Source organism: Canis aureus, chromosome 1 (assembly GCF_053574225.1).
Source record: "Canis aureus isolate CA01 chromosome 1, VMU_Caureus_v.1.0, whole genome shotgun sequence".
Taxonomy (NCBI): domain Eukaryota; kingdom Metazoa; phylum Chordata; class Mammalia; order Carnivora; family Canidae; genus Canis; species Canis aureus.
In genome coordinates, this window is record NC_135611.1 from 36672461 (window position 1) to 36689731 (window position 17271).

Consider the following 17271-nt stretch of genomic DNA (forward strand, 5'->3'; position numbering starts at 1 on the left):
AAGAAAGTCACTGAAGAACAGATAGGTAGCATAAATCTCAATTATAATAATGAATGTGGGATTTACTATATCCCTGTCTGGTATCTTTTAATACATTTCATTTTATCCTTTTTTTATCCTTCTAGAATAAAATATGGCTTTGGCATTAATTCACTATTTAGCTGATCTTCAATTTTTTATACCTCAAAAAGAAAAACATTTTCTATATAGTAAATTCACCAAGATAGTTGGTCAATTGAATGTGTTAACTACAAAAACTATAACTTAATTTGAGGGCCCAGGAAGAATGCTACATTCATAGATTACTTGGTTGAGAACTCCATTAAGTTCTATAAGGGCATGGTAGAGGTGGATGTTTTGAGCAATAATTTCAGGAAGAACTGGAGAAGATGTTAAACCACCCTCATCTAGTTCAAACACCCTACATTAGTTTGCTAGGGCTGCCATAACAAAGTACCACAAACTAGGCGACTTAAATAACAGGAATTTTTCTCACTAGAAGTCTAAGATCAAGGTGTCAACAGGATTGGTTTCTTCTGAGGCCTCTCTCCTCAGCTTAGAGATGGTTATCTTCTCCCTGTGTCTTCACATGGTCTGTCTTCTATGTGTGTTTGTGTCCTTATCTTATAAAAATATCTGTTGCATTGGATTGGGGCCTACCCCATGATCTCATTTTGGGTCAATTGCTTCTCTAAAGACGCTGTCTTTGAATACAATCATATTCTGAGTTACCAAATGGTTAGACCTTCAACACATGAATTCTAGGAGAATCTAACTCATAACATGTCACACACACATATGTTGTTTTCACTGGACAGCCCGAAGGGAATAGTGCCACTTAGTTGTGAAGGAAGCAGAATGTGAAATGTTGTGATTCATATTTTAGGGAATCAAATGTTGGCATATTTCCACTTTCCATCATCAAATGTGAACACATGGGAAATGCTACACTGAGGTACTGTTTCTTATTTAGACAGTTTCTTGAAATTTTCCATTTTAAAGGAAAAAAATAGCTTTTAAGATTTATTTCCCTTCCATGCCAAAGAAATATAGTGAAGACCATGCTGGATCAGAATGCTGTATGCATCCAGTCTAGTGTTCTGTCCTAGAGAGGAATATCATGCATTAACGTAAAGGGAAAAAATATAGCTAATCATATGATGGCAGTCTCAGATAGCCAGAGTTGATTACCCAAATTTCTGTAACAACCATAATTTATCTAAACAAGACTTATTCAAGTTACTAGTTTTCTTTGAGCATTAGAACATTTTGGACCCTAAGAAGTCTCTGAACCTTGGAAATAGTACTACGATCTTACCTTTCCATTCATTCAGCTTTTTTGATATTCACTATTTAACTATATATTTTTGACTGCCTTTGTGTAGTATGCTACAGCCAGAGCTGATACTTTGAGTTCTTGAAGTATATTCAAACAGCTCTTGAAATAATGAGTGATGCATACACAGGAGATCTTAGAATTCTAAAAGGAGAAGACTTTGAGGACCTTCCATCTTCCATTCTGCCCTTTTCATTTTACTCTGCTCTCTTCATTTTACTGATTAAGAAATTGACCCAGTGAAATAAGACAATTTATCCATAGCCACTTCTTGCACATTAGTGGTAGATAGGGAATTAATACTCTGGTTTCTTTAATAATCACTTGATTATTTCTTCCATATTGCCATATCTAAGAAACATAGTACTTTATAAGTTATATTAAGCTTACTATTTTTTTTCAAGTTTTAACATGTATCCAACTCCTAATACTCTGAATTTTACCAAAAAAAAAAAGTCTATTCTGTTGTGAATGATGAGAATCCAAATTTTTGATTCTGGTTGCTTTGTACCTTGGCAGCCACTCAACTTTTGGCATCTCAATTTCTCATCTGAAAAATTGAGGTAAAGATATCTACTCTGCTTACCATACATAAGATATTTGTGAAGGGCAAATGAACTAATATATGTAGAAAGGGCTTTCTAAACTATAAAGATAAAATTTATTCCATCTATGAGTTCACAGCCTCACTCAGTCTTCATCTTCCCAGGTTAAAATGCCTTAACTTCTGATCTTCCTTCTAAATTTAATAGAAATAAAAAATGTTTAAATCATGATTTAAAGCAATAGTCTGGAACACTTGGTTTAAATATTTTTGTCCCTACAGAAAATATTAACCTCATTTACTGCAGTGTTTTTTTTTTCACTATGCCAAGATGGATATAATTTTATAAGATACATATTTTTCCAGTTAAACTAATTCAGGAGTTACTTTGGAAGACAATCAGGGACCAAATATTAAATATTGGGTTATATCACTCACTAATAAATTTCTTTGCCTCCCTCTTCTTTTTCAAATCTAGATGTCTTATTTAACATCAGAGCTCTCTATCATCTGGTTCCAGATGGTAAAACCTGGACTACTTTATCAACTGTTTAGCCTTAATACAAGTCTTTCCCGCACCTGAAAGCATCTAGTGTCTGGTGCTCCACTCCTGCTTTTGTCCCCTTGCCCATGTTTTTCCTATAATAATCTACTCTCTTCTAGGGACAGTCCAGCTATGTCATGCCTTCAGTGTTTGATTTGAGACTTATCTCCTCTACCAAATGTTATGAGACTAATAACAAGTCAGCCACAACTTTCTTATGCTTGTTTATTTCCATGCATAAAGGTTGCTCTCCTGTTTTTTGTGCATTTCCCATTGTTTTTTTGTCCCTCCTCTCTAGCTGTGTGTGACCTTATCGTGGGTAGGAATTGTGCCTTAACTTTTCTGCTGGTCCTTCTGGTACACAGAATAATGCTGGGACCACAGTAAACCTTCATAACTGCTAATGGTGTGATGATTGGATGATTGACATTTTCAGTAGCCTTCCTGATGATGCCCCTTTCTTCTATTGTCACCATAGTCTGGAGGTTATCCTCTAATACATGTCATTTTTATCTTTTTTCCCTTAAGGGACTGCTTTGTCTTTCCCTGTGTCCATGTGCTAGTCTATTTACCAGCCTTTTGCTATCTTCTGTAACTCTATTGCCTGATTATCCAGAAAATAAAATTTCTTGATTCGTGAGAGAAGAAAAACAGACATGGTGTATTTTGGGGTGATAATTAGGAAACACTTAAAAATGTAAACTAGAAAAACAATTTGTAGCATGGCTCAGTTTAACTTGAAAATATTTTTATAATGGCAAGAAACTGGAATGAGTACATTAACTTAGATTTCTGCTTATAATGGCTATATGTATTTAAAAATTTAAGTATTAATTATTTCATTGGTCACTTTTGAATGTTGCACACATGCATATTAATGGTTTAATAAGTTTATTGGATGTGATTTCATATAGATTATAAAGTCTAGGCTATTAAGTGACTGTTTTGAAAATACATTTTACTGATCTCAGCATGTTTTTCTCTTTTATTTATTTTATAACTTATATGTCATGGTATATATACAGAAACTTACCTGCATATTTATAATTTGAGAATAGAAGATATCCATTAGTATTAATAGTAGGAATATCAATAAGAACAAGATTTAAACACAGTTTGACAAAAATACCACCTAAAATTAAAATGACATGACACAAATATTTATCTGTTTTTTAGATAGCATGAGTTACTAAATTTTATGTAATGATATGATTTATCAACTTTAATGATATTTATCAACTTTTAAATGATATGATTTATCAACTTTAATGATAAAGTTACGTAGATATTAGATACAGGTATGAAGTATACTGTACTTATATATTGAAAACATGTCTTGAGAAAAATTAATGTTAAAAACCTAAACTGAAAGCAGATTCTGACTATGAAATAATAAAGATAGCAAGAAAGACTTTTTTTCTAGATTGTGTGTTGCTCCTTAGCAAAGATCAGGTTATCAATTTTTGTGGTTTCTGCATTTCCCATTCTCCATCCCCAAGATCTAATACATTAGGACATTTGGTAGACAACTTAGAAATACTTTGACACATAACAGGAATAAAGACAGCTCTATGCTTTTAAAAATAAAAATTTTCTTCTAGTCAACTTATGGTCTCTCGTCGGCATAGTACAAAGCTGTTTCCTAGTGTTGATTAATTAATACATTTTGTATTTAATTATAATTTGAGTCTTCCCCAAATAGAAATTTCACACCTGTCTAAGATCACCATCTATTATAATTGAAATAGTAACCTGAGAAAACTGAATTGACAGAGACCAATGAAGACAACAGCTTTAAAGTATCTAACAAGTTATTAGCCCTCAATATAGTTAATTTTATATAGTTTTTGTACATGTAGTTTTGTACATTTTTGTAGTTCTGGTACATTCTATAGTTTCTGTACATTAATTTTCTATAATTTTTGTATATTTTGTACCTTTGTTTTTAGATACATCATATTTTTCTCGCTATATTAAGCCACATGCATATTATATATACCTTTTGCTATCTATTTTAAATTTTGCATTTATGATTATTAACAGATAGATTTTAATTCATACTATTTCCAAAAATATCTTTTCAGCTTTGGAATTATCATTTTCATTTTACTTTTATTTGTTCTTCCAAGTTCATGTATTGCATGTAAAGTGACTTCAGGCTCTATATTCTTCAGATTGGGTCAAACATGCTATTAAAACATGCCATGAAATTATGGTATGGGTTTAAAATTAATTGTTCAAAGTGAATAGAAAATTTGCATCTCTAAGGTGCAATCATCTTTCAGTAATTTACCGTCAAGAAAACAGATATTCAGAAACAATTACTGTCCTATCTACAGCTTTAAATACATCTAACGTGTTGAAATTCTTACAATTATAGGGGTCGAACTGGAAAAATAAGAGTGCAGAGTCTGAAGATTGGATTGATGTCTCTTTCCAAAGGTCTCTTAGAAGAAAAATACAGATGTATGTAAGACTTTTCCTGTACAATTGTGTTTTTAGTAATATTAATGATAATAGCAATTGATTGGAGGTTTCCTTTATATGATTTACTTGTAATAACAATTTCTATTCTTTTTACCCCTTACTAGACACATCCTGGGCTAGACAATGGGTCTCAGTGAGAAGTGATGTGGATTTGTGTGAAATGAGGCAAGGTGCCTCAATGAAGTGAAAACCAACTGCACATTATATCTCATCTAAGTCTTAGAATAATCACTTCAGAATGTAGGCATTGTGACTTTCGTGTTCCAGCTAAAAAAAATTAATTCTGAGATGGGTTAAAAATCTCATCAATGGCTGCAGAGACAATAAATTATGGGAGTAGAATGAGATCATGCAGATTTTTCTGACTCTAAAGCCCAAGAGTCTTTCTCTCTGTACTTCTACTGCTTGAAAAAAAATTAAGATGGACTAGAACTTTCCTATTATTCTTTATTATAGAACCTTGTGTACTTCTAATGCCCCCTCAGGAAAAAAAAAATGAGATGGACTAGAACTATTACAGGCTTTGGCAAAGAATTATATTTTATAACATGAGAAAATAATAAATTTTGTTTGTCCTTATTCACCAAATAAATCAGTGGTATCCTTTTAGCTTTCAGTTAACAAAGGGCAGGCATCCTGACATTTTGAAAGGGATAGGCTCAGGAGCCGAGGAGACGTGCCTTCAAATCTCAGCTTTGCCACTTAGTGGCTGAGTGACTTTAGGGATTACAGGATCCCACTAAAGACCACCAGCTAAAAGGCAATATTACTCACATTTCACATTTCAGCCTCCAGAATGGATTTCCTTCAACTGAAGAATGAAGCCAATAGTTCTTGCTTTGAAAGCAATTAGAGATAATATGTGAAAAGTACCTATAAATCACAGCTGTTGAATAAATGGTAGCAGTTGCTGCTGTGCCTCTAAACTCTTTTAACTACTGTAAAGTTTTTCTGATTTAATTTGTTCATAAAGTCTGGGTAACTTGGTCCTATCATGTGTATCACCAGATGATTCTTTTTTTAAAAAAAAAGATTTTATTTATTCATGAGAGAGAGAGAGAGAGAGGCAGAGACATGGGCAGAGGGAGAAGCAGGCTCCATGCCAGGAGCCCGATGTGGGACTCCATCCCGGGACACCAGGATCACACCCTGGGCTGAAGGCAGACGCCCAACCTCTGAGCCACTCAGGCATCCCTCACCAGATGATTCTTCACAAAATATATTCATAACATTTTGGGGAGAGTGGTAGGGATATTTCATGAATGTGGAGAGACGAAAAACAAGAGGATATTTGTTTTTTTTTTTAATTTATTTTTTATTGGTGTTCAGTTTACTAACATACAGAATAACCCCCAGTGCCCGTCACCCATTCACTCCCACCCCCCGCCCTCCTCCCCTTCCACCACCCCTAGTTCGTTTCCCAGAGTTAGGAGTCTTTACGTTCTGTCTCCCTTTCTGATATTTCCCACACATTTCTTTTCCCTTCCCTTATATTCCCTTTCACTATTATTTATATTCCCCAAATGAATGAGAACATATAATGTTTGTCCTTCTCCGACTGACTTACTTCACTCAGCATAATACCCTCCAGTTCCATCCACGTTGAAGCAAATGGTGGGTATTTGTCATTTCTAATAGCTGAGTAATATTCCATTGTATACATAAACCACATCTCCTTTATCCATTCATCTTTCGTTGGACACCGAGGCTCCTTCCACAGTTTGGCTATCGTGGCCATTGCTGCTATAAACATCGGGGTGCAGGTGTCCCGGCGTTTCACTGCATCTGTATCTTTGGGGTAAATCCCCAACAGTGCAATTGCTGGGTCGTAGGGCAGGTCTATTTTTAACTCTTTGAGGAACCTCCACACAGTTTTCCAGAGTGGCTGCACCAGTTCACATTCCCACCAACAGTGTAAGAGGGTTCCCTTTTCTCCGCATCCCCTCCAACATTTGTTGTTTCCTGCCTTGTTAATTTGCCACAAGAGGATATTTGATCCCAGGTCCTATAAACTTAGTTAAGTTTAGCGTCTTCTGTGAACAGACATAAGTTTTTAAAAACTTATTTTCTGGGATGTCTGTGAGGTAATTTGTGAATTTTAAGTCTAGATCATGATGGCTTGTTTTTCTTAAACAGTTTGACAAGAATGTCAGTGATAAGAGATGTGGGATTTGTATGAAACAAAAAGCTGATAGTAAGATCAGGTGAGGTGCCTTGATGGGAGTCAGAACCTAGTAGAAGCTTTGCAGAAGGCTTTTATTTGGTTGGTTTTTATCCAAAATTTAAATCCTCTACAACATCGTAATTGTCAAAAGATAATCATTTTCAAAGCTAAAAAGATTATTTTTTGTAATGAGTGGGAAAGAAAAATGTTAATAAAAACATCACTGTAGCACTATTTTAAAAAGGACTTTTTATCATTTATAGTTTGGGGTTTTCATGTGCTTCTGAAAGAATGTAGGTTCCTTAAAGGTAACAGTTACATCATGATGCTCATCTTACTCTGAAACAAATACAAATTCACTCTCAAAGTATACCATAAATATTAAAATATAAGAATGTTCTGTTTTCCTAGATCAATGATTTCTCCTCCCTTCCTTTTCAAGTTGGCTATCAAAATGCAAGCTAAGACCAAAAGAAAGAGTTATAACACGGTGACTGTAGTTATAGGGCAAAACCAAATATAATATATAAAGATTTCTTTTATCTGTATACATACCTTCAAACATATGTCTGAAAGGTATAATTTTCAAATGAGGAGCATATTTCAGCATACCAGTATTCACGCACTCGTAATACAATGGACATACTTTCTACAAATACCAGCAAATTCAACAATAAATTTTCAGATTATGGCAAAGAAAGCAGAAGCCCTGCAATGAGAATTTCTGATATTTATCTTAATCCATGAAGTATGCCATTTTAGTACTTAATTAAATAAGACATCCTTTGGGTTAAAATCTTTAAACTTTCCTGCAAGTATTGAGACTCCGGAAATGTTCTGGAGTTTTGTTTTGTTTTTTATTTTGAGGTCCTTAGCAACTCTGATTTTAGTTTTGATTTCCCCAGTGATATCAGAACACTTCATTATTATTTCCATTGTTAGATTAATATTGAAGACAATTTGCTCTCCAAACTCAATGGCATAGGTGCTATTCTGGTTCAATTGGTATCCATCTGCACAGTGATTTTGCAATGGCTAATGTCAATGTCTTGACCCTGGTGACACCTCCTTCTCTCTTAGCACCTTCTTGAGAATATCCCTTAGTTACATTCTACCAACTGCTGGACATTCTTGCTTATAGCTGAGTGGCTTTCTTGCCTCATCAAAAAATGCATTTACAAGAATGCATTTTGCATCTCTTCTGTGTTGATTTGTTGGAACTTGATTTTTAGATTGTGACCTGTTCCTACATCCTAATACTCCTCTTTGTTTCTGACTATAATATGAAAATAAGAACTTTTATCAGAATTCAGAAGTATGTCAAAATGTTAAAGAATCTTTTCTTCTGTGTTTTATGTGTAGCTTTACCTTAACTGTGGCAGAGTGGTATAGCTGTCTTCCTCAAAAGAGGAAAATTTGACATGATTCATGTCACTGAAATGTGTACTTCTCTGTATAGAGAGCATTATTACTTAGAAGGTCTCTTCCTAGCAGTGGGTTTAAAACAAGAGTCATAAGAGTCCTAAATAAATATTTTCTGGCTATGAGAGTCTTATTTTTTTTATTTTTTTTTTGAAAGTCTTATTTTTAACAAAGGGAAGAAGGGTGAAGGGTAGACAGAGTGAGTGAAGGGGAGTGGGAGATATAGGCTTTTAGTTATGGAATGAGTAAATCACAGTAATAAAAGGTATGGCATAGGGAATATAGTCAATGGTAATGTAACAGCATTGTATGGTGACAGATGGTAACTATACTTGTGGTAGTGAGCATAGCATAACGTACAGAGATGTTGAATCATTATGTTGTACACCTGCAACTAATATAACATTGTGTGTCAACTGTACTCAAATTTTTATGAAAGGAAGAAAAAAGAAAAACACAGAATTCTGACCAAATCTAAGTGAACAAATGATAATAAAAATTAAATTTATCTTACTTGGATTCACTTTCTCTGTGTAAACTTAAAGTTACATTTCACTATGATTACTATGTCAGTATCACTGAGCTTGGTTCAGTTGTTTGAAAATTCACTGTTGGCAGTGTTAGATTTAGCTTTATTTCCCTTAAAAGAAAAATACATCAAAATGATAGACTTTCATTTGATGTCTATTTACCAAGTATTGTTTAGGAATGATTTTTAGGACCAAATACATATTTACTCTCCTTTTTTTCTGTTCTCATTAAACTTCACATGAAAAGCATTTAGAATTTGTGTGATTTTTTTTTAAGTTTTTAAAACCTGGAAATTCCTTTCCAGAAAATATTTGTTTCTATAAGAAAGTGGATTGCTTTTACATGAAATTTAAATAACTCATGTGATACATGTCCACATAATTTTTTTTTTAAATCTACATCATTCACTTGACAAAACCAAAGATATCATTTACATAAAAGAATAGTCTAGGCAGATGGAAGTTAACCTCTGGGCTCTCTTCTTTGTAGATCTCTTTAAGGAGGTGGCAGGTCCGACAGAAATGTGTGACCAGAGGCAGCTTGGCCTGTTACTTCATGATGCCATCCAGATCCCTCGGCAGCTGGGGGAAGTAGCAGCTTTTGGGGGCAGTAATATTGAACCCAGTGTTCGCAGCTGCTTCCAACAGGTAAACGAGAAGGATCGCTGGTATGTAGAACGTATCAGGAATGGTGTTGAGGATGTTGTGAGAATTGGAACAGGGAACTTGTGCTAGAACTGAATTGTAGAAGATGTTGGGTACCATCCCAGTAAGTTTGTGTTTTAAATTTTTTCAAACACATTTCATTCAAGGAATAGCAACCTTCTCAAGGAGACTTACTGTTTGTAAATGGATAAAACGCCACATCTTTAAAATGTGCTACTAGATTGCTGTGATTGACCCTCACTTTGCCCTGGGCCTCACCTTTTACCACTCATCTCCTTCCTGTCTGTTTCCAGTGGCAATTTTACTTCCTTCATTCCTGCCCTAGCACCTTTGGACATGTGCCTTTTGTTTAGTATATTCTTTCTTACTCTTCACCTACAAACTCTATTCTCCTGCTAATCCTTATTCTTTCTTTTGATCTTTGCTTATTTCACATTCTCTGAAAATCCTTCTCTGAGCCCTTCAAGTGAAGGGCTTCAGTATGTGTTCCTACTGTATTCACCTGAATCTCCTCTGTCTTCTTATGATGTTCATGAAAGTATAACCACATACCAAGTTATATAATTGATTGGGGTTTTTTCTTCCATACAAACCCCCAAATTCTTTTTAATGCATATAAAAGCATTCTGGAAATGTTACTACTGATGTTATATGTATGCATAAAGGAAAAAGCTATAGATATTTTGCCAAAGCATATCCAGTGATTTATTGTTGCTGAGAAAAAAAAATGCTCACACCATCTCTTTAAGGAGAATTGATGTTATGGGTTATTACATTTTATAATGGCCCTTTTACTTGTTTTAGAAATACAAAAAATACCAAATGAAAATTCTAAATATGGTTCTACCATGTACTGGTTCATAGGGTGACCTTGACAAAAGTGGGAGAAAGATGTTACAAATTTAACTTTGCACATATGAAAATTAGTTAGGATTAGGTTTAAAGAGAGATTCAGACTTTAATGCAGTTAATCATAATAAATTTGGAAATGTTGCCAAATATATTCATAGTAATATATTCCTAGTATGATGTTGTAATGGGTGGACCAGGACACAGAAATAATAGTTTTTATTTAGCATCTGTAATGACCTTCAAGTTTGGGAAGTTACCAATGAGTTTTTCTCAAATTTTTACTTAGATAAACGAGTTTTATAGGATTAAAATATTTATGCGAAAATAGTACCTTGAATTATGTGGTTTGGGGTTTTGTTTTTTGTTTTTGTTTTTAATCTGAGTCTATTAGGGAGGGCAATGGGATTTTTTTTTCTTCTTCCTTATAAGATTATTTGTTTTTTCTGATTTTAAATTCTAGATTTTTCTCTCCATTAAGAACCTTAAATATTTTGTGATTTAACTGACCTGGAAAGAGTTCTATAACTTTTCTTTCACTTCATACAGATTTTCAGAAGATTATAAAGCAATACCTGCTGCAATTTCAATGAAGAGATTTTCTTCACTTTTAATATATATATATACTTTTTTTTTTACCAGAATAACAATAAGCCAGAGATAAGCGTAAAAGATTTTATAGATTGGATGCGTCTGGAACCACAGTCCATGGTTTGGCTGCCAGTTTTACACCGAGTGGCTGCAGCTGAGACTGCAAAGCATCAAGCTAAATGCAACATCTGTAAAGAATGTCCAATAGTTGGGTTCAGGTAAGATGATCTGTTGCCAGGGACAGCAGGAGACTATTTTCTGTTCTGTTGTTATAATTTCAGTATACATTTACCATCCCTTCCCACTGATTCCATTGGGGGTTTGTATCCTCAATAAATGAGAATCTTAGCATATTCCATCTATCTGAAAATGGCATTCCTTCTTATAATTACTACATGAAGCTTATTTTATTATTATTGTTATCTATACCACTTGGCTCCAGAAACGGAGATTATTCTGAATTTCTATTTACGTAGATTCCAGAAATGTTCATGCATAATAATTGTATGACGCAATTTACATATATGGCTCTGATGGAATTTGCTGATGTTGTAAGGCCTTTGGGGTCAAACTTAGTAAGCAGAGAGCAACATTTAAATAGTGAGAAGTAACTAGATTTCTTTATGTTACTTATGCCCAAGTTTGCTGTGAAATCAATTAACCCTGATTCATTCTCACTGGAGAAAGCTTTGTCAGGGAATTTTGAGATTCATTTCTTATTGACAGTGTAATTTAAAAATCTGATGTGTCAAGCTAATAAACATGACTCTCCTTCTCTGCCATTTGCATTCGCTTTCATACATTACAGAAAAATGTCTGACATGAATATTTGTCTTCTCATAATGTTGAAAATAATGGCAAAATGCTTTAGAGACTTGGATTTCAAAAATTTGCTTTTCTTTTTTTTTTTTTTTTTTTTTCACTTGGGAGGTGGGTTACTTAATTTCCCTTGTGAAATCCAAGATTTTCTTGGCCCTAATTTGGAGCTAAGATACAAAGAAAATTCTACATTTTGTGACCAATCTACCTTTATTTCCATGGTGATTTGGATAAACGGCATTCCTGCCCACAGCCGAATGATTTGGACTAAAATTAGGCATGCAAGCTAATGAATTTTCTTTTCTTTCCTCTAGGTATAGAAGCCTAAAGCATTTTAACTATGATGTCTGCCAGAGTTGCTTTTTTTCGGGTCGAACGGCAAAAGGTCACAAATTACATTACCCAATGGTGGAATATTGTATACCTGTAAGTACTGAGCCACTTGGTTGGTTGGTTGGTTGGTTGATTGGTTGTTTGGTTGTTTAGAGAAGTGGGGAACAGAGAGAGAGGGAGAGAAAGAATCTTAAGCAGGTTCCATGCCCAGTGGGAAGCCTGACTCAGGGCTCCATCTCACCACCCTGAGATCGTACATGACCTGAGCCAAAATCAGGAGTTGGATACTTAACCAACTGAGCCACCCAGGTGTCCTTCTTGTTTGTTTTTTTTTTTTAATGACATATTGCTTTTGTATTAATTAACATCAAAATTATTTGGTGTATTTAGACTTAAATTTTTATGGAAAAAATCAATTTTAAGATTATTTAACTAATTTTTTTGTGTTTTTGTTTTCTTTTAAACAAATACTTCTATGTTGAATTCATTAACAGAATAATTAATTATCCTTTTTTTCAGAAAAAATTATTTATTACATTTTGTTTACATCTGTGCTTTGATTTTAAACTTAACTTTCTTGGTAGCAAACTCTTTTTAGGAACTTACACTGGTCTGCAATGAAAATGATACTGTGTGACGAGAAACCGTCTCTTTTAGACAGTTAAAGTACATTTCCATAATTAAATATATTTATATTAGCAAAAAGTAGAAAACAGAGAAAGTAAAAAATTCATAAATCTGACTCCTGAATCAAATCAAATCAAATCAAATCTCTTATTTTGTCAAGATTAATTTCTGTATTTGCATTATTTCAATCCTGCTTTAATCACTGAACATGTGGTATAGTACATGTTCCCCCTAGTTAACTGAGTAAATTACTAAAATTTATCCAACCACTCCCTCAAATTTACTTGGACACTTAAGTTTATTTTCAATTTTCGGATATTACAGACAGCAATCATATGAATATCTTTGTGAAAATAGCTTTTTCTCTATATTGCATAAATTATGTTTCCATAGAATAAAACACTGAAAATAAATTATCTGGGTCAATGAATATGAGTATTTTTATGGCCATAATTCTTCATGTCAACTTATTTCCAAAATATACTTATACTACTTTACATTATTACCACATTTTGTTAATATCCTGATTCTATTACAATCTCACTAGCATTGGATACCAAGTCTTGTTCCTTTGATTTAAAGCTATTTTTTTCTGAAGTTATCTTCATTTGCTATAAAGAGCTATTTTCTAGCTTACTTTCAAATAGTGAACCAAAATTTATTCATAGAGTTGTATATTTTCTTTAGGTTTAAGCAATTGAGTTACTTTTGGGATTATAAATTGACAGAAAAACAGCAATACTTATAAAACATACACATATAAATCTCTCCATCTTAGGTATCTTATCTCAAATAAATAGGTGCTGCATTTGCGAAGAGGAAATCTCTAGAAAATGCTGTGAGATTATAATAGATTATAATAGATGAAATAGTGCATGATAACTAGGAAAAAAATCCCCCAAGAAAATTTATGAAACACCATTTATTACTATGATTAACATATTTATTCACTCAACAAATAAGTATTGAGTACTTGCTTATGTCAGACACTATTCTCAGCTTTAATTCATCAGTGTACTACCAGGGTAGACAAGATTACCGTCTCTCCTGCTACTTTCCATTTAGGTGGAGGGAAAGTGTGACAAGGAACAAGGAAACAAATAAATGAGATCATTACAGATTATAGTAAGCGCCTTAAAAGAAATAAATGGGTAATGAGATAGAAGATTAGAGGAGGCGCTTTAGATAAAGAAATCAGGAAAGGTCAGCCAGAGAAGTTAACATTTGAGTTGAGATTGAAGGATGAGAAAGAAGCAACTGTGTGACAAGTTAGTAGGAAGGTATTTCAGAGAAGAAAGAGACACAGAAGTCTGGACATGGGAAAGAGGTTGGCATGGTTGGAGCACAGAAAAAAATGGAGCAGATTCCACAAGGAGAGGGCAGTAGGTAGCACCAGCTATGTCATTTGAAGTGCCCAGAGCACAGGGAAGAGGTGGACCCCTTATTTGGAATGTCTGTAGCTTTTAAGATGACAACAGCAGAGCATTAAGCCAAACTTAGGGAACTTGTTAGTATGAGATCCCTGTAACTGCACAGGTCACACACCCATGCAGATGGGAAAGAAAGAGGTAGGAATGTTGGGGGAACAGAAAAAAATGGGTGAATTTCTCTGTCTGCAAAAGGGAGAGTGGTAGGAGATGAGATGAAACATAAAGGCGGCACAGATTGTACAGAACCTTGCTGGATGATGTAAGAAATTTGGGAGAAATATAGCATTAATATTTACATGATTAGAAGTAGGCATTTAGGAAACTGATTATAAAGAGCTAAGGTCAAAACAGAAGAATCACAAAGTAAATATATGTTAAAGATGTACACAAATGTGACGATATGTTTAAAGATGTATAAAATTAAAATTACGGTTTTTCCTGCGCTTAAATATGATTCCTAATGATTTTGCAAAATACACAATTCAAAATATACATCTCTTCAACATTAGTCATTGGCCAATTGGGACATGCTTGCAAATCACTGATACGTTGATGCATTTCACTGATGCATAAAAACTGTCATTTTAAAATGACATCTGTAGGTTACCCAAAGCTCCTCTTGTTACATAGATTTTGCAGAGTCATTGTTGTCATATCTAAGATCACAGCTTTGTAAGGGATCCTGCGTTGTAAGGGATGGCTTCCTTTTTTGTAGATGTTCTTTGGGAGGTCCTTTGCCCCTTTCTGGAGTTTGTATAGTGATCTTAATTAGCAACCTACTCATAAATCATCTTATGACAGGTTATTTTCTGCATTTGACCTCACAACTTTTGATAAAGTAGCTAGAAATATATGTAAGTTGAATTTTTGAATGGTACACTCCAATTTAATAGTAACGAATTACTACATTGATGAGTTTCCAATTTTCTTTCTTTTCATCAGCATTCTTTGGATTTTACTCTCTTTTCAGTAAACTTTATATATATATATATATTTTTTTCATCTTTTATCCTATATATATATATATATATATTTCATCTTTTACCCAATATTCCCTAAACTCATTTGATGTCTGCCCTAGAAGAGAAACTCAAACGTGAGTTTTTCAATACAATGATAATAAGCACCGTTTGCAAGTAAATGGATCAAACCTTTCCATACAGATCTTGGTGTTTGCATTTCTCATAGTGCTGGGATCTCCATTTGTGGCTGGGATGGTTCTCTCATTATATTACTGACTTCATTTCTTTCCCCTTTCACTTCCTTCTTCGGCTGAATCTCAATGTGTCTATTGTTAAAGGTTTTCTGAAGCCTTATTTTAAACCCTGAAAGCTCCAGAAATATTTCTTCAAATATATCAGCTTGCTGTGACAATGTTTGTCTTTAGATGTAAGCAGACTAATGGTGTGTGAACTCTTGATCATAATTTATGAAGGCATTTTATGAAATTGATAGCAAAACGTTTATACATAGAAGTGAATTCTTCTTTCTCTAGAAGAATCTTTTTTTTTTAATATTTTACTTATTTATTCATGAGACACACACACACAGAGAGGTAGAGACACAGGCAGAGGGAGAAGGAAGCTCCATGCAGGGAGCCTGACGTGGGACTCTATCCTGGGTCTCCAAAGATCAGGCCCTGGGCTGAAGGCGGCGCTAAACCACTTAGCCACTGGGGCTGCCCGAAAATGACTTTTTTTAAGCTCCTATTTTATTCCATTATTCTATAACCCAACTTTGTACATTTAAGAAGTTTATGATTGGACTCAGTAAGAGTTCATCTAAAACAGCCAACATAACATAGATTCTGTTTAATCTCTGTCACCACTCTCTCTTTGTCCCTACAAATCCCACCCCTTCACAAAAACAGCTTGACTCTTACTGTGTGTATAAAATCTTCCCAATGTCCTCTGGCTTCCCTTCCAAGGGTGCTTCTTCACCATGTGGTCTCCAACAATAGCCTCTGTTGCACCAGTTAGCACTGGATTGTATATTATCTCATATTGTTTTCCATGTGTTTTTCCCATTTACTCTCTTTTTAACTCCTTTAAGACAGAAATGAATCTTACTCTTTTTCTTTATCTTTTTTTTTTTTTTTTACTATGCTTAGTTAAAGCCTGGCTCATAAAACGTAAATGAATTCATATCTGACATTATAAACACTAATTATAGAATATTAAAGCTGGAAAGATCAAGCAATCATCTAATTCATTCTCATTTTAAAGAGAAAACCAAGTCTTAGAAAAAAGGTGATTTGTTCAAAGTTGGTGGCCTGGATTTAATGATTTTACTCCCTTGGGGAAATATACACAATTTGGTGCATTAGCAGACTGTTTCCTGTATGCTTGCTGGAGTGTTATGTTTGTTGAGTACCCAATTGTACAGGCATTTTGCTGGGGACTGGAGGTACAGTGAAAATATAATGAAGGAAAGAAAAGACCTCTATGTGGAGAAATTTAAGACTATGTATTTTTTAAATTGACCGAATTTATGGATTAAAATAACAGTCAAAAATGTATATTGTTACCTGTGACCTCTACATTTGAACTCGGGGATTCTTTATTATTTATTTAAAATAGTGACATTTTATATTAAAGTTGTACAGATTTTAAGTTTCTTTTTTTACATAAAGATTTTATTTATTTATTTGAGAGAGAGAGAGAGAAAGAATGAGCAGCCAGGCAGTCGCAGAGGGAGGGGGAGAAGCAGACTCCTTGCTGATCAGTGAGCCCCAGCTTGGAGCTTGAACCCAGGACTCTGAGATCATGACCTGAGCTAAAGGTAGCTGCTTAATCACCTCCCAGGTGCCCCTAAATTTCTTTTTTATTGGAATTAGAGTTTGTAATCATTAAATTTCATAATTAAAATTATCCTAATTTTATCTTTTTAAAAATTGCCTATATTCTCTGTTGCAAATAACCAAAACTTA

At 34.1% G+C, this 17271-nt stretch overlaps 1 protein-coding gene across 11 annotated transcripts in view; it reads left to right on the plus strand.

The window, feature by feature from the left end:
- UTRN (utrophin) overlaps positions 1-17271 on the plus strand; it is a 505421-nt gene that overhangs the window by 445838 nt on the left and 42312 nt on the right. For all 11 annotated transcript variants that reach the window (XM_077895925.1, XM_077895964.1, XM_077895934.1 and 8 more), the window contains 4 exons: positions 4805-4890; positions 9518-9675; positions 11185-11351; positions 12267-12378. In XM_077895925.1, coding sequence (XP_077752051.1) covers positions 4805-4890; positions 9518-9675; positions 11185-11351; positions 12267-12378 — 523 coding nt within the window. The remainder of the gene's footprint in view (positions 1-4804; positions 4891-9517; positions 9676-11184; positions 11352-12266; positions 12379-17271) is intronic.